This window comes from Pleurodeles waltl, chromosome 9, assembly GCF_031143425.1.
Source record: "Pleurodeles waltl isolate 20211129_DDA chromosome 9, aPleWal1.hap1.20221129, whole genome shotgun sequence".
Classification (NCBI taxonomy): Eukaryota; Metazoa; Chordata; class Amphibia; order Caudata; family Salamandridae; genus Pleurodeles; species Pleurodeles waltl.
The window spans coordinates 19,148,668-19,169,371 of NC_090448.1; the positions used below are offsets into that span (position 1 = coordinate 19,148,668).

Genomic DNA, 20,704 nt, shown 5'->3' on the forward strand with positions numbered 1-20,704 from the left:
GATGTGATGAGGGTGCAGGAACTGCTGGGCGGGGAGGGGCAGAGGTACCCCCCTGGGTCAGGCAGCAGTGGTGGTTCTAAGAGCCTGACTCCAGAGGAGCTGGAGGACAGGAGAGAAGCCAGGAGGTACCAGATTGAGTTGAAGAGATTGAAAATGGAGGAGAAGAAAATGGAGCACAAACTTAAAATAGAGAAGCTGGTTGTGAAGAGCAGGTCCAGCAATGATGACAGCAGCAATACCTCAGTGCAGCCAGACATAACTGTGAACATTCCTAAGAACGTAGGGAGAGAGTACAAGAAGGGAGAGGACATACAGAGGTGGTTTCAGGGGTATGAGGCATCCATCCACATGAATGGGGTCCCTGAGAAGCATTGGGGAGCAGGATTGTGGAATACTTCAGAGGAGGGGAGGGACACTTTACTAGCTTTGGGTAAGGGGGTCCAACCTCACCTATGCTGACATGAAGGAGGCCCTTCTCACTCAGTATGGTCTCACTCGTGACACGTACAGGTATCAGTTTAGGCAGAGTAAGAAAACCCATTCCCAGACATGGTTCGAATGTGTAGATTCCTTCAGCAGAGCACTAGATGGTTCGGTGAAGGGCAGTAATGTGACAGATTTTCAGGGGCTGTACAACTTAATTGCGTGGGAACAATTGTCTAGTCTGTGTTTTGCAGAGCTGCGTCAGCACTTGACTGGTAGTAAGCTGACTGACCCCGGAAGCTTCCTATGGAGGCTGACCGCTGCGTGAGTACCAGGGTCCACCAGAAGGTTTATGGGTGAGACTCCGCCAAAGGTGGGCAGGGTTCCCAGAAGAAGGAGAGGGAAGTCAAGAGAGACGCAGACAGGTCCAAGGATAAGAAGGGAGAAAAAGGCTCCCAGTTCCCTTCTGACAGGAAGGAGGGAAGTTCTGGTAGGCAGTGGCCCAGGACACCTCATTTTCAACCCTGTTGCTTTGAGTGTTCCCAGTTAGGACACATGAAAGGGGACTCTGTCTGTCCTAAGAGAATCCCCACTGGTGGCCCTCTACTGAGGTAGCCAATGTGGCCTTAGGTGGGTAAGTTCTCCCCCAAGGGCAGGTCATAGACCATGCCCTTAGTTGGGAGGTGGACTCAAAGGGTGAGTTGGTGATCCCCGAGGGTGGGAGTCATCACTTCCACCAGGTGACAGTGAATGGGGTCCCCAGTCACTGCTCTAAGGGACAGTGGAGCTAGCCACACCATGATGGTGGAAAGGCTTGTCTCCCCAGATGTAGGAAGTTGGCTCTGTATGTGCTATTTCAAAGTAAGGAATAGCATGCACAGAGTCCAAGGGTTCCCCTTAGAGGTAAAATAGTGGTAAAAATAGATAATACTAATGCTCTATTTTGTGGTAGTGTGGTCGAGCAGTAGGCTTATCCAAGGAGTAGTGTTAAGCATTTGTTGTACATACACATAGACAATAAATGAGGTACACACACTCAGAGACAAATCCAGCCAATAGGTTTTTGTATAGAAAAATATCTTTTCTTAGTTTATTTTAAGAACCACAGGTTCAAATTCTACATGTAATAGCTCATTCGAAAGGTATTGCAGGTAAGTACTTTAGGAACTTCAAATCATCAAAATTGCATGTATACTTTTCAAGTTATTCACAAATAGCTGTTTTAAAAGTGGACACTTAGTGCAATTTTCACAGTTCCTAGGGGAGGTAAGTATTTGTTAGTTTTACCAGGTAAGTAAGACACTTACAGGGTTCAGTTCTTGGTCCAAGGTAGCCCACCGTTGGGGGTTCAGAGCAACCCCAAAGTCACCACACCAGCAGCTCAGGGCCGGTCAGGTGCAGAGTTCAAAGTGGTGCCCAAAACACATAGGCTAGAATGGAGAGAAGGGGGTGCCCCGGTTCCGGTCTGCTTGCAGGTAAGTACCCGCGTCTTCGGAGGGCAGACCAGGGGGGTTTTGTAGGGCACCGGGGGGGACACAAGTCCACACAGAAATTTCACCCTCAGCAGCGCGGGGGCGGCCGGGTGCAGTGTAGAAACAAGCGTCGGGTTTGTAATGGAAGTCAATGGGAGATCTAGGGATCTCTTCAGCGCTGCAGGCAGGCAAGGGGGGGGTTCCTCGGGGAAACCTCCACTTGGGCAAGGGAGAGGGACTCCTGGGGGTCACTCCTCCAGTGAAAGTCCGGTCCTTCAGGTCCTGGGGGCTGCGGGTGCAGGGTCTCTCCCAGGTGTCGGGACTTAGGATTCAAAGAGTCGCGGTCAGGGGAAGCCTCGGGATTCCCTCTGCAGGCGGCGCTGTGGGGGCTCAGGGGGGACAGGTTTTTGTACTCACAGTCTTAGAGTAGTCCTGGGGTCCCTCCTGAGGTGTTGGATCGCCACCAGCCGAGTCGGGGTCGCCGGGTGCAGTGTTGCAAGTCTCACGCCTTTTGCGGGGAGCTTGCAGGGTTCTTTAAAGCTGCTGGAAACAAAGTTGCAGCTTTTCTTGGAGCAGGTCCGCTGTCCTCGGGAGTTTCTTGTCTTTTCGAAGCAGGGGCAGTCCTCAGAGGATGTCGAGGTCGCTGGTCCCTTTGGAAGGCGTCGCTGGAGCAGGATCTTTGGAAGGCAGGAGACAGGCCGGTGAGTTTCTGGAGCCAAGGCAGTTGTCGTCTTCTGGTCTTCCTCTGCAGGGGTTTTTCAGCTAGGCAGTCCTTCTTCTTGTAGTTGCAGGAATCTAATCTTCTAGGGTTCAGGGTAGCCCTTAAATACTAAATTTAAGGGCGTGTTTAGGTCTGGGGGGTTAGTAGCCAATGGCTACTAGCCCTGAGGGTGGGTACACCCTCTTTGTGCCTCCTCCCAAGGGGAGGGGGTCACAATCCTAACCCTATTGGGGGAATCCTCCATCTGCAAGATGGAGGATTTCTAAAAGTCAGAGTCACCTCAGCTCAGGACACCTTAGGGGCTGTCCTGACTGGCCAGTGACTCCTCCTTGTTGCTTTCTTTGTTCCCTCCAGCCTTGCCGCCAAAAGTGGGGGCCGTGGCCGGAGGGGGCGGGCAACTCCACTAAGCTGGAGTGCCCTGCTGGGCTGTGACAAAGGGGTGAGCCTTTGAGGCTCACCGCCAGGTGTCACAGCTCCTGCCTGGGGGAGGTGTTAGCATCTCCACCCAGTGCAGGCTTTGTTACTGGCCTCAGAGTGACAAAGGCACTCTCCCCATGGGGCCAGCAACATGTCTCTGGTGTGGCAGGCTGCTGGAACTAGTCAGCCTACACAGACAGTCGGTTAAGTTTCAGGGGGCACCTCTAAGGTGCCCTCTGTGGTGGATTTTACAATAAAATGTACACTGGCATCAGTGTGCATTTATTGTGCTGAGAAGTTTGATACCAAACTTCCCAGTTTTCAGTGTAGCCATTATGGTGCTGTGGAGTTCGTGTTTGACAGACTCCCAGACCATATACTCTTATGGCTACCCTGCACTTACAATGTCTAAGGTTTTGTTTAGACACTGTAGGGGTACCATGCTCATGCACTGGTACCCTCACCTATGGTATAGTGCACCCTGCCTTAGGGCTGTAAGGCCTGCTAGAGGGGTGTCTTACCTATACTGCATAGGCAGTGAGAGGCTGGCATGGCACCCTGAGGGGAGTGCCATGTCGACTTACTCGTTTGGTCCTCACTAGCACACACAAGCTGGCAAGCAGTGTGTCTGTGCTGAGTGAGAGGTCTCCAGGGTGGCATAAGACATGCTGCAGCCCTTAGAGACCTTCCTTGGCATCAGGGCCCTTGGTACTAGAAGTACCAGTTACAAGGGACTTATCTGGATGCCAGGGTCTGCCAATTGTGGATACAAAAGTACAGGTTAGGGAAAGAACACTGGTGCTGGGGCCTGGTTAGCAGGCCTCAGCACACTTTCAATTGTAAACATAGCATCAGCAAAGGCAAAAAGTCAGGGGGCAACCATGCCAAGGAGGCATTTCCTTACACAACCCCCCCCCAAACGAAAGAGGATGAGACTAACCTTTCCCAAGAGAGTCTTCATTTTCTAAGTGGAAGAACCTGGAAAGGCCATCTGCATTGGCATGGGCAGTCCCAGGTCTGTGTTCCACTATAAAGTCCATTCCCTGTAGGGAGATGGACCACCTCAACAGTTTAGGATTTTCACCTTTCATTTGCATCAGCCATTTGAGAGGTCTGTGGTCAGTTTGAACTAGGAAGTGAGTCCCAAAGAGGTATGGTCTCAGCTTCTTCAGGGACCAAACCACAGCAAAGGCCTCCCTCTCAATGGCACTCCAACGCTGCTCCCTGGGGAGTAACCTCCTGCTAATGAAAGCAACAGGCTGGTCAAGGCCATCATCATTTGTTTGGGACAAAACTGCCCCTATCCCATGTTCAGAGGCATCAGTCTGCACAATGAACTGCTTAGAATAATCTGGAGCTTTGAGAACTGGTGCTGAGCACATTGCCTGTTTCAGGGTGTCAAAGGCCTGTTGGCATTCCACAGTCCAGTTTACTTTCTTGGGCATTTTCTTGGAGGTGAGTTCAGTGAGGGCTGTCACAATGGATCCATATCCCTTCACAAACCTCCTGTAATACCCAGTCAAGCCAAGGAATGCCCTGACTTGAGTCTGGGTTTTTGGAGCTACCCAGTCCAGAATAGTCTGGATCTTGGGTTGGAGTGGCTGAACTTGGCCTCCACCTACAAGGTGTCCCAAGTAAACCACAGTTCCCTGCCCTATCTGGCATTTGGATGCCTTGATAGAGAGGCCTGCAGATTGCAGAGCCTTCAAAACCTTCCTCAGGTGGACCAGGTGATCCTGCCAGGTGGAGCTAAAGACAGCAATATCATCAAGATAAGCTGTGCTAAAGGACTCCAAGCCAGCAAGGACTTGATTCACCAACCTTTGGAAGGTGGCCGGGGCATTCTTTAAACCAAAGGGCATAACAGTAAACTGATAATGCCCATCAGGTGTGGAGAATGCTGTCTTTTCTTTTGCTCCAGGTGCCATTTTTATTTGCCAGTACCCTGCTGTCAAGTCAAAGGTACTTAGAAATTTGGCAGCACCTAATTTATCAATGAGCTCATCAGCTCTTGGAATTGGATGAGCATCTGTCTTGGTGACAGAATTGAGCCCTCTGTAGTCCACACAAAACCTCATCTCTTTCTTTCCATCTGTGGTGTGAGGTTTGGGGACTAAGACCACTGGGCTAGCCCAGGGGCTGTCAGAGCGCTCAATGACTCCCAATTCCAGCATCTTGTGGACTTCCACCTTGATGCTTTCCTTAACATGGTCAGACTGTCTAAAGATTTTGTTCTTGACAGGCATGCTGTCTCCTGTGTCCACATCATGGGTACACAGGTGTGTCTGACCAGGGGTTAAGGAGAAGAGTTCAGGAAACTGTTGTAGGACTCTCCTACAATCAGCTTGCTGTTGGCCAGAGAGGGTGTCTGAGTAGATCACTCCATCTACTGTACCATCTTTTGGGTCTGATGACAGAAGATCAGGGAGAGGTTCACTCTCTGCCTCCTGATCCTCATCTGTTACCATCAACAGATTGACATCAGCCCTGTCGTGGAAGAGTTTAAGGCGGTTTACATGGATCACCCTTTTGGGGCTCCTGCTTGTGCCCAGGTCCACCAAGTAGGTGACCTGACTCTTCCTCTCTAGTACTGGGTAAGGGCCACTCCATTTGTCCTGGAGTGCCCTGGGAGCCACAGGCTCCAGAACCCAGACTTTCTGCCCTGGTTGGAACTCAACCAGTGCAGCCTTTTGGTCATACCAAAACTTCTGGAGCTGTTGGCTGGCCTCAAGGTTTTTGGTTGCCTTTTCCATGTACTCTGCCATTCTAGAGCGAAGGCCAAGTACATAGTCCACTATGTCCTGTTTAGGCTCATGGAGAGGTCTCTCCCAGCCTTCTTTAACAAGGGCAAGTGGTCCCCTTACAGGATGACCAAACAGAAGTTCAAAGGGTGAGAATCCTACTCCCTTCTGTGGTACCTCCCTGTAAGCGAAAAGCAGACATGGCAGGAGGACATCCCATCTCCTTTTGAGTTTTTCTGGGAGCCCCATGATCATGCCTTTTAATGTCTTGTTGAATCTCTCAACTAAGCCATTAGTTTGTGGATGGTAGGGTGTAGTGAATTTATAAGTCACTCCACACTCATTCCACATGTGCTTTAGGTATGCTGACATGAAGTTGGTACCTCTGTCAGACACCACCTCCTTAGGGAAACCCACTCTGGTAAAGATACCAATGAGGGCCTTGGCTACTGCAGGGGCAGTAGTCGACCTAAGGGGAATAGCTTCAGGATACCTGGTAGCATGATCCACTACTACCAGGATATACATATTTCCTGAGGCTGTGGGAGGTTCCAGTGGACCAACTATGTCCACACCCACTCTTTCAAAGGGAACCCCCACCACTGGAAGTGGAATGAGGGGGGCCTTTGGATGCCCACCTGTCTTACCACTGGCTTGACAGGTGGGGCAGGAGAGGCAAAACTCCTTAACCATGTTGGACATATTGGGCCAGTAGAAGTGGTTGACTAACCTCTCCCACGTCTTGGTTTGTCCCAAATGTCCAGCAAGGGGAATGTCATGGGCCAATGTTAGGATGAATTCTCTGAACAGCTGAGGCACTACCACTCTCCTAGTGGCACCAGGTTTGGGGTCTCTGGCCTCAGTGTACAGGAGTCCATCTTCCCAATAGACCCTATGTGTTCCATTTTTCTTGCCCTTGGACTCTTCAGCAGCTTGCTGCCTAAGGCCTTCAAGAGAGGGACAGGTTTCTTGTCCCTTACACAGCTCCTCCCTGGAGGGTCCCCCTGGGCCTAAGAGCTCAACCTGATAAGGTTCAAGCTCCAAAGGCTCAGTTCCCTCAGAGGGCAGAACTTCTTCCTGAGAAGAGAGGTTCCCTTTCTTTTGCTGTGTTGCAGTTGGTTTCCCAACTGACTTTCCTGTTCTCTTGGTAGGCTGGGCCATTTTTCCAGACTCCAGCTCTACTTTTTCACCCTGTGCCTTGTATTGTGCTCTTGTTTTCACACACACCAGTTCAGGGATACCCAGCATTGCTGCATGGGTTTTTAGCTCTACCTCAGCCCATGCTGAGGACTCCAGGTCATTTCCAAGCAGACAGTCCACTGGGATATTTGAGGAGACCACCACCTGCTTCAGGCCATTGACCCCTCCCCATTCTAAAGTAACCATTGCCATGGGATGTACTTTTCTCTGATTGTCAGCGTTGGTGACTGTGTAAGTTTTTCCAGTCAGGTATTGGCCAGGGGAAACCAGTTTCTCTGTCACCATGGTGACACTGGCACCTGTATCACTCAGGCCCTCTATTCTAGTCCCATTAATTAAGAGTTGCTGTCTGTATTTTTGCATGTTAGGCGGCCAGACAGCTAGTGTGGCTAAATCCACCCCACCCTCAGAAACTAGAGTAGCTTCAGTGTGGACCCTGATTTGCTCTGGGCACACTGTTGATCCCACTTGGAGACTAGCCATACCAGTGTTACCTGGATGGGAGTTTGGAGTGGAACCTTTCTTGGGACAGGCCTTGTCTCCAGTTTGGTGTCCATGCTGTTTACAGCTATGACACCAGGCCTTTTTGGGATCAAAGTTTTTACCCTTGTACCCATTGTTTTGTGAAGAGGCTCTGGGCCCACCCTCCTGTGCAGGTTTTTGGGGGCCTGTGGAAGACTCTTTACTATTTTTAGTTTTGGTTGTCTCATCACCCTTCTGCTGGGGAGTCTTCGTGACCCCTTTCTTTTGGTCACCCCCTGTTGAAGTCTTGGACACCCTTGTCTTGACCCAATGGTCCGCCTTCTTTCCCAATTCTTGGGGAGAAATTGGTCCTAGGTCTACCAGATGCTGATGCAGTTTATCATTGAAACAATTACTTAACAGGTGTTCTTTCACAAATAAATTGTACAGCCCATCATAATTACTTACACCACTGCCTTGAATCCAACCATCTAGTGTTTTCACTGAGTAGTCAACAAAGTCAACCCAGGTCTGGCTCGAGGATTTTTGAGCCCCCCTGAACCTAATCCTGTACTCCTCAGTGGAGAATCCAAAGCCCTCAATCAGGGTACCCTTCATGAGGTCATAAGATTCTGCATCTTGTCCAGAGAGTGTGAGGAGTCTATCCCTACACTTTCCTGTGAACATTTCCCAAAGGAGAGCACCCCAGTGAGATCTGTTCACTTTTCTGGTTACACAAGCCCTCTCAAAAGCTGTGAACCATTTGGTGATGTCATCACCATCTTCATATTTAGTTACAATCCCTTTGGGGATTTTCAACATGTCAGGAGAATCTCTGACCCTATTTATGTTGCTGCCACCATTGATGGGTCCTAGGCCCATCTCTTGTCTTTCCCTCTCTATGGCTAGGATCTGTCTTTCCAAAGCCAATCTTTTGGCCATCCTGGCTAACTGGATGTCCTCTTCACTGGAGTTATCCTCAGTGATTTCAGAGTTGTTGGTCCCTCCTGTGAGGGAACCAGCATCTCTGACTATTATTTGTGGAGTCAGGGCTTGAGAAGCCCTGCTCTCCCTAAGTAGGACTGGAGGGGGGGAATTTCCCTCCAAGTCACTATCTTCATCCTCTGAGTTGCCATCTTCAGAGGGGTTGGCCTTTTCAAACTCTGCCAAAAGCTCCTGGAGCTGTACTTTGGTAGGTTTGGGGCCCATTGCTATTTTCTTTAGTTTACAGAGTGACCTTAGCTCTCTCATCTGTAGATGGAGGTAAGGTGTGGTGTCGAGTTCCACCACATTCACATCTGTGCTAGACATTATGCTTCTAAAAGTTGGAATACTTTTTAAGAAACTAAAACTGGTTCTAGAATCTAATTCAAACTTTTAACAAACTTTTAAACTCTAAAAGAAATGCTAAACAGGATCTAACACAAGGCCCTAGCAGGTCTTTTAAGAATTTAGAAAATTTTTCAAATTGCAAAAATCAATTTCTAATGACAATTTTGGAATTTGTCGTGTGATCAGGTATTGGCTGAGTAGTCCAGCAAATGCAAAGTCTTGTACCCCACCGCTGATCCACCAATGTAGGAAGTTGGCTCTGTATGTGCTATTTCAAAGTAAGGAATAGCATGCACAGAGTCCAAGGGTTCCCCTTAGAGGTAAAATAGTGGTAAAAATAGATAATACTAATGCTCTATTTTGTGGTAGTGTGGTCGAGCAGTAGGCTTATCCAAGGAGTAGTGTTAAGCATTTGTTGTACATACACATAGACAATAAATGAGGTACACACACTCAGAGACAAATCCAGCCAATAGGTTTTTGTATAGAAAAATATCTTTTCTTAGTTTATTTTAAGAACCACAGGTTCAAATTCTACATGTAATAGCTCATTCGAAAGGTATTGCAGGTAAGTACTTTAGGAACTTCAAATCATCAAAATTGCATGTATACTTTTCAAGTTATTCACAAATAGCTGTTTTAAAAGTGGACACTTAGTGCAATTTTCACAGTTCCTAGGGGAGGTAAGTATTTGTTAGTTTTACCAGGTAAGTAAGACACTTACAGGGTTCAGTTCTTGGTCCAAGGTAGCCCACCGTTGGGGGTTCAGAGCAACCCCAAAGTCACCACACCAGCAGCTCAGGGCCGGTCAGGTGCAGAGTTCAAAGTGGTGCCCAAAACACATAGGCTAGAATGGAGAGAAGGGGGTGCCCCGGTTCCGGTCTGCTTGCAGGTAAGTACCCGCGTCTTCGGAGGGCAGACCAGGGGGGTTTTGTAGGGCACCGGGGGGGACACAAGTCCACACAGAAATTTCACCCTCAGCAGCGCGGGGGCGGCCGGGTGCAGTGTAGAAACAAGCGTCGGGTTTGTAATGGAAGTCAATGGGAGATCTAGGGATCTCTTCAGCGCTGCAGGCAGGCAAGGGGGGGGTTCCTCGGGGAAACCTCCACTTGGGCAAGGGAGAGGGACTCCTGGGGGTCACTCCTCCAGTGAAAGTCCGGTCCTTCAGGTCCTGGGGGCTGCGGGTGCAGGGTCTCTCCCAGGTGTCGGGACTTAGGATTCAAAGAGTCGCGGTCAGGGGAAGCCTCGGGATTCCCTCTGCAGGCGGCGCTGTGGGGGCTCAGGGGGGACAGGTTTTTGTACTCACAGTCTTAGAGTAGTCCTGGGGTCCCTCCTGAGGTGTTGGATCGCCACCAGCCGAGTCGGGGTCGCCGGGTGCAGTGTTGCAAGTCTCACGCCTTTTGCGGGGAGCTTGCAGGGTTCTTTAAAGCTGCTGGAAACAAAGTTGCAGCTTTTCTTGGAGCAGGTCCGCTGTCCTCGGGAGTTTCTTGTCTTTTCGAAGCAGGGGCAGTCCTCAGAGGATGTCGAGGTCGCTGGTCCCTTTGGAAGGCGTCGCTGGAGCAGGATCTTTGGAAGGCAGGAGACAGGCCGGTGAGTTTCTGGAGCCAAGGCAGTTGTCGTCTTCTGGTCTTCCTCTGCAGGGGTTTTTCAGCTAGGCAGTCCTTCTTCTTGTAGTTGCAGGAATCTAATCTTCTAGGGTTCAGGGTAGCCCTTAAATACTAAATTTAAGGGCGTGTTTAGGTCTGGGGGGTTAGTAGCCAATGGCTACTAGCCCTGAGGGTGGGTACACCCTCTTTGTGCCTCCTCCCAAGGGGAGGGGGTCACAATCCTAACCCTATTGGGGGAATCCTCCATCTGCAAGATGGAGGATTTCTAAAAGTCAGAGTCACCTCAGCTCAGGACACCTTAGGGGCTGTCCTGACTGGCCAGTGACTCCTCCTTGTTGCTTTCTTTGTTCCCTCCAGCCTTGCCGCCAAAAGTGGGGGCCGTGGCCGGAGGGGGCGGGCAACTCCACTAAGCTGGAGTGCCCTGCTGGGCTGTGACAAAGGGGTGAGCCTTTGAGGCTCACCGCCAGGTGTCACAGCTCCTGCCTGGGGGAGGTGTTAGCATCTCCACCCAGTGCAGGCTTTGTTACTGGCCTCAGAGTGACAAAGGCACTCTCCCCATGGGGCCAGCAACATGTCTCTGGTGTGGCAGGCTGCTGGAACTAGTCAGCCTACACAGACAGTCGGTTAAGTTTCAGGGGGCACCTCTAAGGTGCCCTCTGTGGTGGATTTTACAATAAAATGTACACTGGCATCAGTGTGCATTTATTGTGCTGAGAAGTTTGATACCAAACTTCCCAGTTTTCAGTGTAGCCATTATGGTGCTGTGGAGTTCGTGTTTGACAGACTCCCAGACCATATACTCTTATGGCTACCCTGCACTTACAATGTCTAAGGTTTTGTTTAGACACTGTAGGGGTACCATGCTCATGCACTGGTACCCTCACCTATGGTATAGTGCACCCTGCCTTAGGGCTGTAAGGCCTGCTAGAGGGGTGTCTTACCTATACTGCATAGGCAGTGAGAGGCTGGCATGGCACCCTGAGGGGAGTGCCATGTCGACTTACTCGTTTGGTCCTCACTAGCACACACAAGCTGGCAAGCAGTGTGTCTGTGCTGAGTGAGAGGTCTCCAGGGTGGCATAAGACATGCTGCAGCCCTTAGAGACCTTCCTTGGCATCAGGGCCCTTGGTACTAGAAGTACCAGTTACAAGGGACTTATCTGGATGCCAGGGTCTGCCAATTGTGGATACAAAAGTACAGGTTAGGGAAAGAACACTGGTGCTGGGGCCTGGTTAGCAGGCCTCAGCACACTTTCAATTGTAAACATAGCATCAGCAAAGGCAAAAAGTCAGGGGGCAACCATGCCAAGGAGGCATTTCCTTACACCAGAGCAGTCAGGTATGTAGGGTGACCCCAGCCCATGAGCAGGACTTCTTCCACCCTGTGGCCCCTGGTATCCCTGGAGTGGGGTGGGGAGGTGACCCAGAGGCGGGTCATAGTCAGTCCCCAGAGGCCCATAGACTGCCTTCTGGGAAACTTGTTGCCCGAGGTGTCAAGGAAACTAGGAGAGGTGGCCTGTAGGAGGCTGGCCTGGCTTGTTGTGGGTACCAGAGGTACTTACACCTTGTGCCAGGTCCAGTTATCCCTTATTAGTATAGAAGAGGTGTTTCTAGCAGCTTAGGCTGATAAAAGGTAGCTATGGTAAAGTAGCTTAGGCTGAACAAGGAGACATGTAAAGCTCCTACTATACCACTGGTGTCATATGCACAATATCATAAGAAAACACAATACACAGATATACTAAAAATGAAGGTACTTTATTTTTATGACAATATGCCAAAAATATCTCAGTGAGTACCCTCAGTATGAGGATGCGAAATGTACACAAGATATATGTACACAAACCAAAATTATGCAAGTAATAGCAAAAGGAAGTAATGCAAGCAATGTAAAGTTACAGTAGATTGCAATAGGAGCACATAGGTATAGGGGCAACACCAACCATATACTCCAAAAGTGGAATGTGAACCACGAATGGACCCCAAACCTATGTGATCTTGTAGAGGGTCGCTGGGACTGTAAGAAAACAGTGAGGGTTAGAAAAATAGCCCACCCCAAGACCCTGAAAGGTAGGTGTAAAGTGCACCTACAACCCCCAGAGAGCACAGAAGTCGTGATGGGGATTCTGCAGGAAGAACAAACACCAGCAATGTAACAACAGTAGATTTCCGGACCTGAGTACCTGTAAGACAAGGGGACCAAGTCCAAGGGTCGCAACAGTGTTGAGAGTGGCCAGAAGCCCAGGAAATGCCAGCTGATGGTGCAAGGAAGCTGCCACCTGTTGGAAGAAGCTTGGTGTTCTGCAAGAACAAAGAGGACTAGGAACTTCCCCTTTGGAGGATGGATGTCCCACGTCATGAAGAGGCTTGCAGAGGTTTTCCCACGCAGAAAGACCGCAAACAAGCCTTGCTGGCTGCAAGGGTCGCTGTTAGCGTTTTTGGATGCTGCTGTGGCCCAGGAGGGACCAGGATGTCGCCACTTGGATGAGGAGACAGAGGGGGCGCCCAGCAAGTCAGGGAGCCCTCACAGAAGCAGGCAGCACCCGCAGAAGTACCTGAACAGGCACTTGGAAGAAAAGTGAACCGGAGTCCACCCGAAGTCAGAAAAGGGAGTCCCACGACACCGGAGGACAACTCAGAAGGTTGTGCACTGCAGGTTAGAGTGTCGGGGACCCAGGCTTGGCTGTGCACGAAGGAAATCCTGGAAGAGTGCACAGGAGCCAGAGCAGCTGCAAATCACGCGGTACCCAGCAATGCAGTCTAGCGTGGGGAGGCAAGGACTTACCTCCACCAAACTTGGACCGAAGAGTCACTGGACTGTGGGAGTCACTTGGACAGAGTTGCTGAGTTCCAGGGACCACGCTCGTCGTGCTGAAAGGGGACCCAGATGACTGGTGATGCAGTCTTTTGTTGCCTGCGGTTGCAGGGGGAAGATTCCGTCGACCCACAGGAGATTTCTTCAGAGCTCCTGGTGTAGAAAGGAGGCAGGCTACCCCCAGAGCATGCACCACCTGGAAACAGTAGAGAAAGCCGGCAGGATGAAGCGATACAAGGTTGCTAGTAGTCGTCTTGCTACTTTGATGCGGTTTTGCAGGCGTTCTGAGCAGTCAGCGGTCAATCCTTTGGCAGAAGGGGAAGAGGGAGATGCAGAGGAACTCTGGTGAGCTCTTGCATTCGTTATCTGGTGAGATCCCCAAAGCAGAGCCCCTAAATAGCCAGAAAAGGAGGTTTGGCTACCTAGGAAGGAAGATTGGCTACCAAGAGAGGTAAGAGCCTATCAGAAGGAGCCTCTGACGTCACCTGCTGGCACTGGCCACTCCGAGCAGTCCAGTGTGCCACAAACACCTCTGTTTCCAAGATGGCAGAGGTCTGGGAAACACTGGAGGAGCTCTGGGCACCTCCCCTGGGAGGTGCAGGTCAGGGGAGTGGTCACTCCCCTTTCCTTTGTCCAGTTTTGCGCCAGAGCAGGGCTGGGGGATCCCTGAACCGGTGTAGACTGGCTTATGCAGAGATGGGCACCATCTTTGCCCATCAAAGCATTTCCAGAGGCTGGGGGAGGCTACTCCTCCCCAGCCTTCACACCTATTTCCAAAGGGAGAGGGTGTTACACCCTCTCTCAGAGGAAATCCTTTGTTCTGCCTTCCTGGGCCAGGGCTGCCTGGACCCCAGGAGTGCAGAAACCTGTCTGAGGGGTTGGCAGCAGCAGCAGCTGCAGTGGAGATCCCGGAAAGGCAGTTAGGCAGTACCCGGGTTCTGTGCTAGAGACCCGGTGGATCATGGAATTGTCCCCCCAATGCCAGAATGGCATTGGGGGGACAATTCCATGATCTTAGACATGTTACATGGCCATGTTCGGAGTTACCATTGTGACGCTGTACATAGGTAGTGACCTATGTACAGTGCACGCGTGTAATGGTGTCCCCGCACTCACAAAGTCCGGGGAATTTGGCCTGAACAATGTGGGGGCACCTTGGCTAGTGCCAGGGTGCCAACACACTAAGTAACTTTGAACCCAACCTTCACCATGTGAAGGTTAGACATATAGGTGACTTATAAGTTACTTAAGTGCAGTGGTAAATGGCTGTGAAATAACGTGGACGTTGTTTCACTCAGGCTGCACTGGCAGGCCTGTGTAGGAATTGTCAGAGCTCCCTATGGGTGGCAAAAGAAATGCTGCAGCCCATAGGGATCTCCTGGAACCCCAAAACCCTGGGTACCTCAGTACCATATACTAGGGAATTATATGGGTGTACCGGTATGCCAGTGTGAATTGGTGAAATTGGTCACTAGCCTGTTAGTGACAATTTGGAAAGCAGAGAGAGCATAACCACTGAGGTTCTGGTTAGCAGAGCCTCAGTGAGACAGTTAGGCATCACACAGGGAACACATACAGGGCACATACTTATGAGCACTGAGGCCCTGCCTGGCAGGGTCCCAGTGACACACAGACTAAAACAACATATATACAGTGAAATATGGGGGTAACATGCCAGGCAAGATGGTACTTTCCTACATGTCCCCCAGAGGCTCCTTCACAGTTCAGTTGTCTGGGGTTACCACTCCAAGGCGGTAGGTCAGGTCCCCCACAAGAGGGACAGGAGGAGGGAGAGCCCACCCCTGTCCCCTGCTCAGCCTGAGGGTACAGACCCAGAGGTGAGTGGCCAGTATCAGGATGCCACCCCTGAACTGATGGGAGGTAAGGTAGAACAAGCATTTACAATGCATCGGGTCTCGCGTTTGCTCATGTTAGAGCTGATCGCGTCGTAAACTCCTAACCCGATTTTTCACCTATCGGGCAAAAGTGCATTTATGTACATAACCCGAAAAAGTGAAATCAAGTACATAAAGCGCTCGACTTCTGCCAAGCGAGATCGGGCTCGTAAATTAGAGAAAAAGAAGTCCACGAGCCCGATGGGAAAACAGCGAGCCTTGCATGTTTTCTGTACTTGGTCGCTGCGCTGGAGGAGGGCTAGCCACCGGAAAAGGCATGCCATATGCGTGCCTTCGACTAATGAAAGCAAGCAGATTTTATTAGGGAAGCCCACGAACCAATAAAAAACACTGATGTGAAGTTGACAGGGCTCCGAGCCCTTTTATAAATACAAAAGAGCCTACCTGCGAAACGCATGCGCGAGCGCATGCAACGCAGGCTCGACCCTAAAAAGGGTGTAAGTCACCCTGGGTTACTGCCCCCCACTTTTCAAAATCATGGACACTAGAGTCCCTAGGATGGCCTGGGTCCTGGCTCTTGACACTGACAACTGTCAGTAGACTCTGTTGGTTGTTATCCTTGTGGTCAGAGTTTTCTCATGCCACCGCCTACCAGAACCTCCCTCTCTCCTGTCAGAAGGGACCTGGGAGCCTTTTTCTCCCTCCTTATCCTGGGACCTGTCTGCGTCTCTCTTGACTTTCCTCTCCTTCTTCTGGGAACCCTGCCCACCTTTGGCAGAGTTTTCCCTGGGAGGGGAACTGAAGTCGGACCCCAGCGGTGGAAGAGGCCACATCACACTGTTGGCTCTGGTGGTACTGTCTGCCTACTGGGATGCATCTGTCAGCAAGGTAAGGTTAGGTGCTGCACAGATGGAGTCCTCAGATGAGAAGAGGTCCCCCAGGCTTAGTTCAGTGGGCCCTGAGAGTGTTGACCGACGGATCAACCATGGTTCAGAGTGGTTTAGAACTGGCAAGAGCCCCTGCCTTAGTCGGCCATTGTCCAGGTTCTGTCGCCCTGAGCAGGAACGTCCAGCAAGGTATTGATTGGCCTACCCTGACTTTAGGCTGGGAGGTGGTTGTGTTGGAAATGGCCATTTTTGCAGGGTTATCCCCAAACTTACTGCCTTCTTCCTCCTATTTTTTCAGGTCTGTTTTGCTGGTTTATTGTCTCTGCGCACCTAACCACTGCTGATCAGTGCTAAAGTGTCAGCGCTCCCTAGGTAACCCCGTTTCTAACAGCATGACTCTCAGTCTTTGTAGCCTGAATAGTATCTATATTCTTACTCAAAACATGAAGGATCAGTGCCTAGGCTTGCCCTGGGGTTGATCTATCCCATGTGCATTAATGTTGGACACCCATTTATTTCTTGTTCTTTTCCACTGTTATAATGCATTCAAGGCAGTAAGAGCTCTATTTGTGGCAAATATCATTGGACTTGTGTTTCTACAGGAGATGAAGTGGCTGATTCCTGGAGCAGAAGACGACGAAGATCTTCTTTGGGGAACAGTTGCCAAAGCCAATGAAGAAACATCTGATCCTAGCAAAGAGGTAAATCACCTCCTTAAAGTTGTTATAAAGGCAAAGGCTGTGATTACTTGTTTTCTACATGTAAAATGCATAATGTTTGAATGAATTATTGTCGGTGTGTATTTGAGCAGGGCTTAATTTACAATGTGAGGCATAATTTAAAACTAAAGAATGGAATGTTTGCTGTTTGTATGTTGCAATGTTTATAGATCAGTTTTGAAGATTTAGTCGATAGATTCTTGTGCCTGGTCTTATCAAGAATGTAACTCTAACTATCCCAATGGTCTCATATAATCCCGTAGCGAAGTTGACTGGACATTACTGGTGAGCTTGGCACTTGGTAGCATAAAGTGTAGACTTGACAAGTGAACTATTTTGAACATGAAGGCCCAGCAGTATGGGACTGCGTCTTTCTTTTTAATGCCCCTTCTTGCACTTTGTTTTTTAATCTACCATTCCAAGATGGTGTCCGTATTGGAGCAGTAAATTAAAGGTAATATATTGCGTGTATATGCGTGGTGATTCCTGTACGTGTAAATGTTGTTATGCTAGGGTCGGCCATTTGGCTTTTTGTGCTTTTGCATTTAACAAGCATTGGTTAAGCCAAAGGGTTGTCTAAAGCCTTTCAAAAACAAAACCCATTGCTTTAGCAATGCATGTTTACATTTCCTTTGCCTTGTCCTTAAAATTAAGAATTTCTGTTGAATCTAAATCTTTGGTCTCTGTGATAACCTGCAGGGAGTTAACAAGAAGAGAGGCAAGGGGGAAAGGCTTGAAGTGATCCAACATAGGCTCGAGCAGATGCACATATTTCAGACTGCAATAGGTTACAAATGCTGTTCTAACCTGGAATTTGATTACTTATTTCTGGGGTCTTATTCCAAGTATTGGATTGATTAACTTTCCATCTGTACAACTGGGAAGAAGTTGCAGATCACTGGGTACATGGTGTCTCCTCCTAGCTCTGCAGACTTGTGATGCATGATGGGGTGGGGACCTGAGAGAGGGAAGTAGGCCAACCTGATCAAGGTGATTTGCTAAACCCACGTGGTAGTGTAGCAGAATGTTCAGTTACTCGTTGGCTGTTATAAACAGTTTGATGGCACGTGTAGCTGCAGATACACATGCTGTGCACAGTCCGCCATCTGGTGTTGGGCTGCAACCCTTTTTCCCGCAGCATCACAAGTTGTTTTTCTTCGAAGAAGTCTTTTCGAGTCACGAGACCGAGGGACTCCTCCCATTTCGATTCCCTTGCGCATGGGCGTCGACTCCATCTTAGATTGTTTTTTTTCCGCCATCGGGTTCGGACGTGTTCCTTTTCGCTCCGTGTTTCGGGTCGGAAAGTTAGTTAGAATCTCGGAAAAAATCGTCGGTATTGTTTGCGTTCGGTATCGGGTTAGTTAGAACAAATCGACACCGAATTTTGAAGAGCTCTGGTGGCCCTTCGGGGTTTTTTCGATCCCCCGTCGGGGCCTGGTCGGCCCGGCCACGTGCGACTTCAAGGCTGATGGAACGGACCCCATTCCGCTTCTGCCCAAAATGCCATAACAAGTATCCGTATACGGATCAGCATCTGGTCTGTAACTTGTGCTTGTCCCCCGGGCACAAGGAGGATACTTGTGAAGCCTGTCGAGTGTTTCGGTCGAGGAAGACACTGAGAGACCGAAGAGCTAGGAGACTACAAATGGCGTCCACGCCGACAAGTCAAGAACGTTTCGAGGAGGAAGAAGCTTTCTCCGTCCACGAGTCAGATTCTGAAGAACTCGACGCCAAAGAAACACCCCAAACCGTGAGTAAGACGTCGAAAATCAAGACTCACGAGAAGTCCACAAAAGCCCAGGGGACGCCACCGCCAACAGGCCATGGCTTAACCCGAAAACTAGGTGACCGATCCAAGGCACCGAAAAAGGGCATGCTGGTGTCGAAGTCATCCGACTCCGGTCGAGATACCGCCACACAGCAACCTCGGAGCCGAGACAGCGGCTCCGAGAAAATTCGGCACAGAGACAGCAGCACCAAAGAATTTCGGCACCAAAACACCACGCCGAAAACAAAGAAGGTTTCTTCGGAGCCTAAAAAGACTTCTGAAAAGGTTTTGGTTCCGAAACATCCAGCCTCGGAGCCGAAAACTAGTTCCTATACAGTGGAACAAGGATTAACCTCCCAATTACATAGATTTGGAGAGGAGCTTCAAGCTGTAGAGCCTGACTACACGCAAAGAAGGCTTCATATTCATGAGGACACAGGGAAGATAACCACTCTTCCCCCAATCAAAATAAAAAGGAAACTTGCCTTTCAACAAAAGGACAAGCAACCACAGGCAAAAGTGGCAAGGAAAACAACCCCACCACCGTCTCCACCACCATCAATACATGCATCACCAGCAACAACTCCACCACTGATGCACTCACCAGCTCATACTACAATGAGTCAGGATGATCCCGATGCATGGGACCTTTACGATGCTCCAGTGTCTGACAACAGCCCAGACTCCTATCCTACAAAACCGTCACCACCTGAGGACAGTACATCCTACACACAGGTGGTCGCAAGGGCAGCCAACAGATCCAATCTATATTACAACACAACTAACACCAGACTCAGTAGTTGTCGGGGCAGCTCGTAAGAGAGCCAACTCTCATACCTCAGGAGACGCACCACCTCCAGACAAAGAGAGCTGTAAATTTGATGCTGCGGGAAAAAGGGTTGCAGCACAAGCAGCAAATCAATGGCGTATTGCCAATTCACAAGCACTTTTGGCAAGATACGACAGAGCTCATTGGGATGAAATGCAACATTTCATCGAACACTTACCCAAGGAGTTCCAAAAAAGAGCGCAACAGGTGGTGGAAGAGGGACAAAGTATCTCAAATAATCGGATACGGTCTTCCATGGATGCAGCAGATACAGCTGCAAGGACAATAAACACTGCAATCACGATACGAAGGCACGCATGGCTGCGCACTTCAGGGTTCAAGCCGGAAATCCAACAAGCTGTGCTCAATATGCCATTTAATGAACAGCAATTGTTTGGGCCGGAGGTAGACACTGCCATTGAGAAACTCAAAAAAGACACCGATACAGCCAAAGCCATGGGCGCACTCTACTCCCCGCAGAGCAGAGGCACATTTCGAAAAACACCTTTTAGGGGAGGGTTTCGAGGTCAACCCACAGAAACCACAACCTCACAAACAAGGCGTACTTACCAGGGTCAATATCAGAGGGGAGGTTTTCGGGGGCAATATAGAGGGGGCCAATTCCCAAGAAATCGAGGAAAATTCCAAGGCCCCAAAACTCCTCAAAATAAACAGTGACTCACAAGTCACACAACCCCATCACATAACACCTGTGGGGGGACGACTAAGCCAATTTTACAAACTTTGGGAGGAAATAACAACAGACACTTGGGTCTTAGCAATTATCCAGCATGGTTATTGCATAGAATTTATCCAATTCCCTCCAAACGTCCCACCGAAAACACACAATATGTCAAAACAACATATAGATCTTCTAGGACTAGAAGTTCAAGCATTGCTACAAAAGGACGCAATAGAATTAGTACCAAATCTACAAAAAAACACAGGAGTTTACTCACTGTACTTTCTAATACCCAAAAAGGACAAAACTCTGAGACCAATACTAGATCTCAGAACACTAAATACCTACATCAAATCGGACCACTTTCACATGGTTACAAGACGTAATCCCACTGCTCAAACAGCAAGACTACATGACAACATTAGACCTAAAAGATGCGTATTTCCATATACCAATACATCCTTCACACAGGAAATACCTAAGGTTCGTATTCCAAGGAATACATTACCAATTCAAAGTGTTGCCATTCGGAATAACAACTGCGCCAAGAGTTTTTACAAAATGCCTGGCAGTAGTAGCTGCACATATCAGAAGGCAGCAAATACATGTGTTCCCGTACTTAGACGACTGGTTAATCAAAACCAACACGCTAAGACAGTGTTCACAGCACACAAAATATGTCATACAGACCCTTCACAGGCTAGGTTTTTCCATCAACTTCGCGAAATCACACCTTTTGCCGTGTCAAACACAGCAATACTTAGGAGCGACAAT

At 49.4% G+C, this 20,704-nt stretch overlaps 1 protein-coding gene across 2 annotated transcripts in view; it reads left to right on the top strand.

Annotated features, from left to right (window-relative positions):
• BRPF1 (bromodomain and PHD finger containing 1) overlaps positions 1-20,704 on the top strand; it is a 215,638-nt gene that overhangs the window by 54,525 nt on the left and 140,409 nt on the right. For both annotated transcript variants that reach the window (XM_069206142.1, XM_069206141.1), the window contains exon 5: positions 16,535-16,633. In XM_069206142.1, the coding sequence (XP_069062243.1) occupies positions 16,535-16,633 (99 nt within the window). The remainder of the gene's footprint in view (positions 1-16,534; positions 16,634-20,704) is intronic.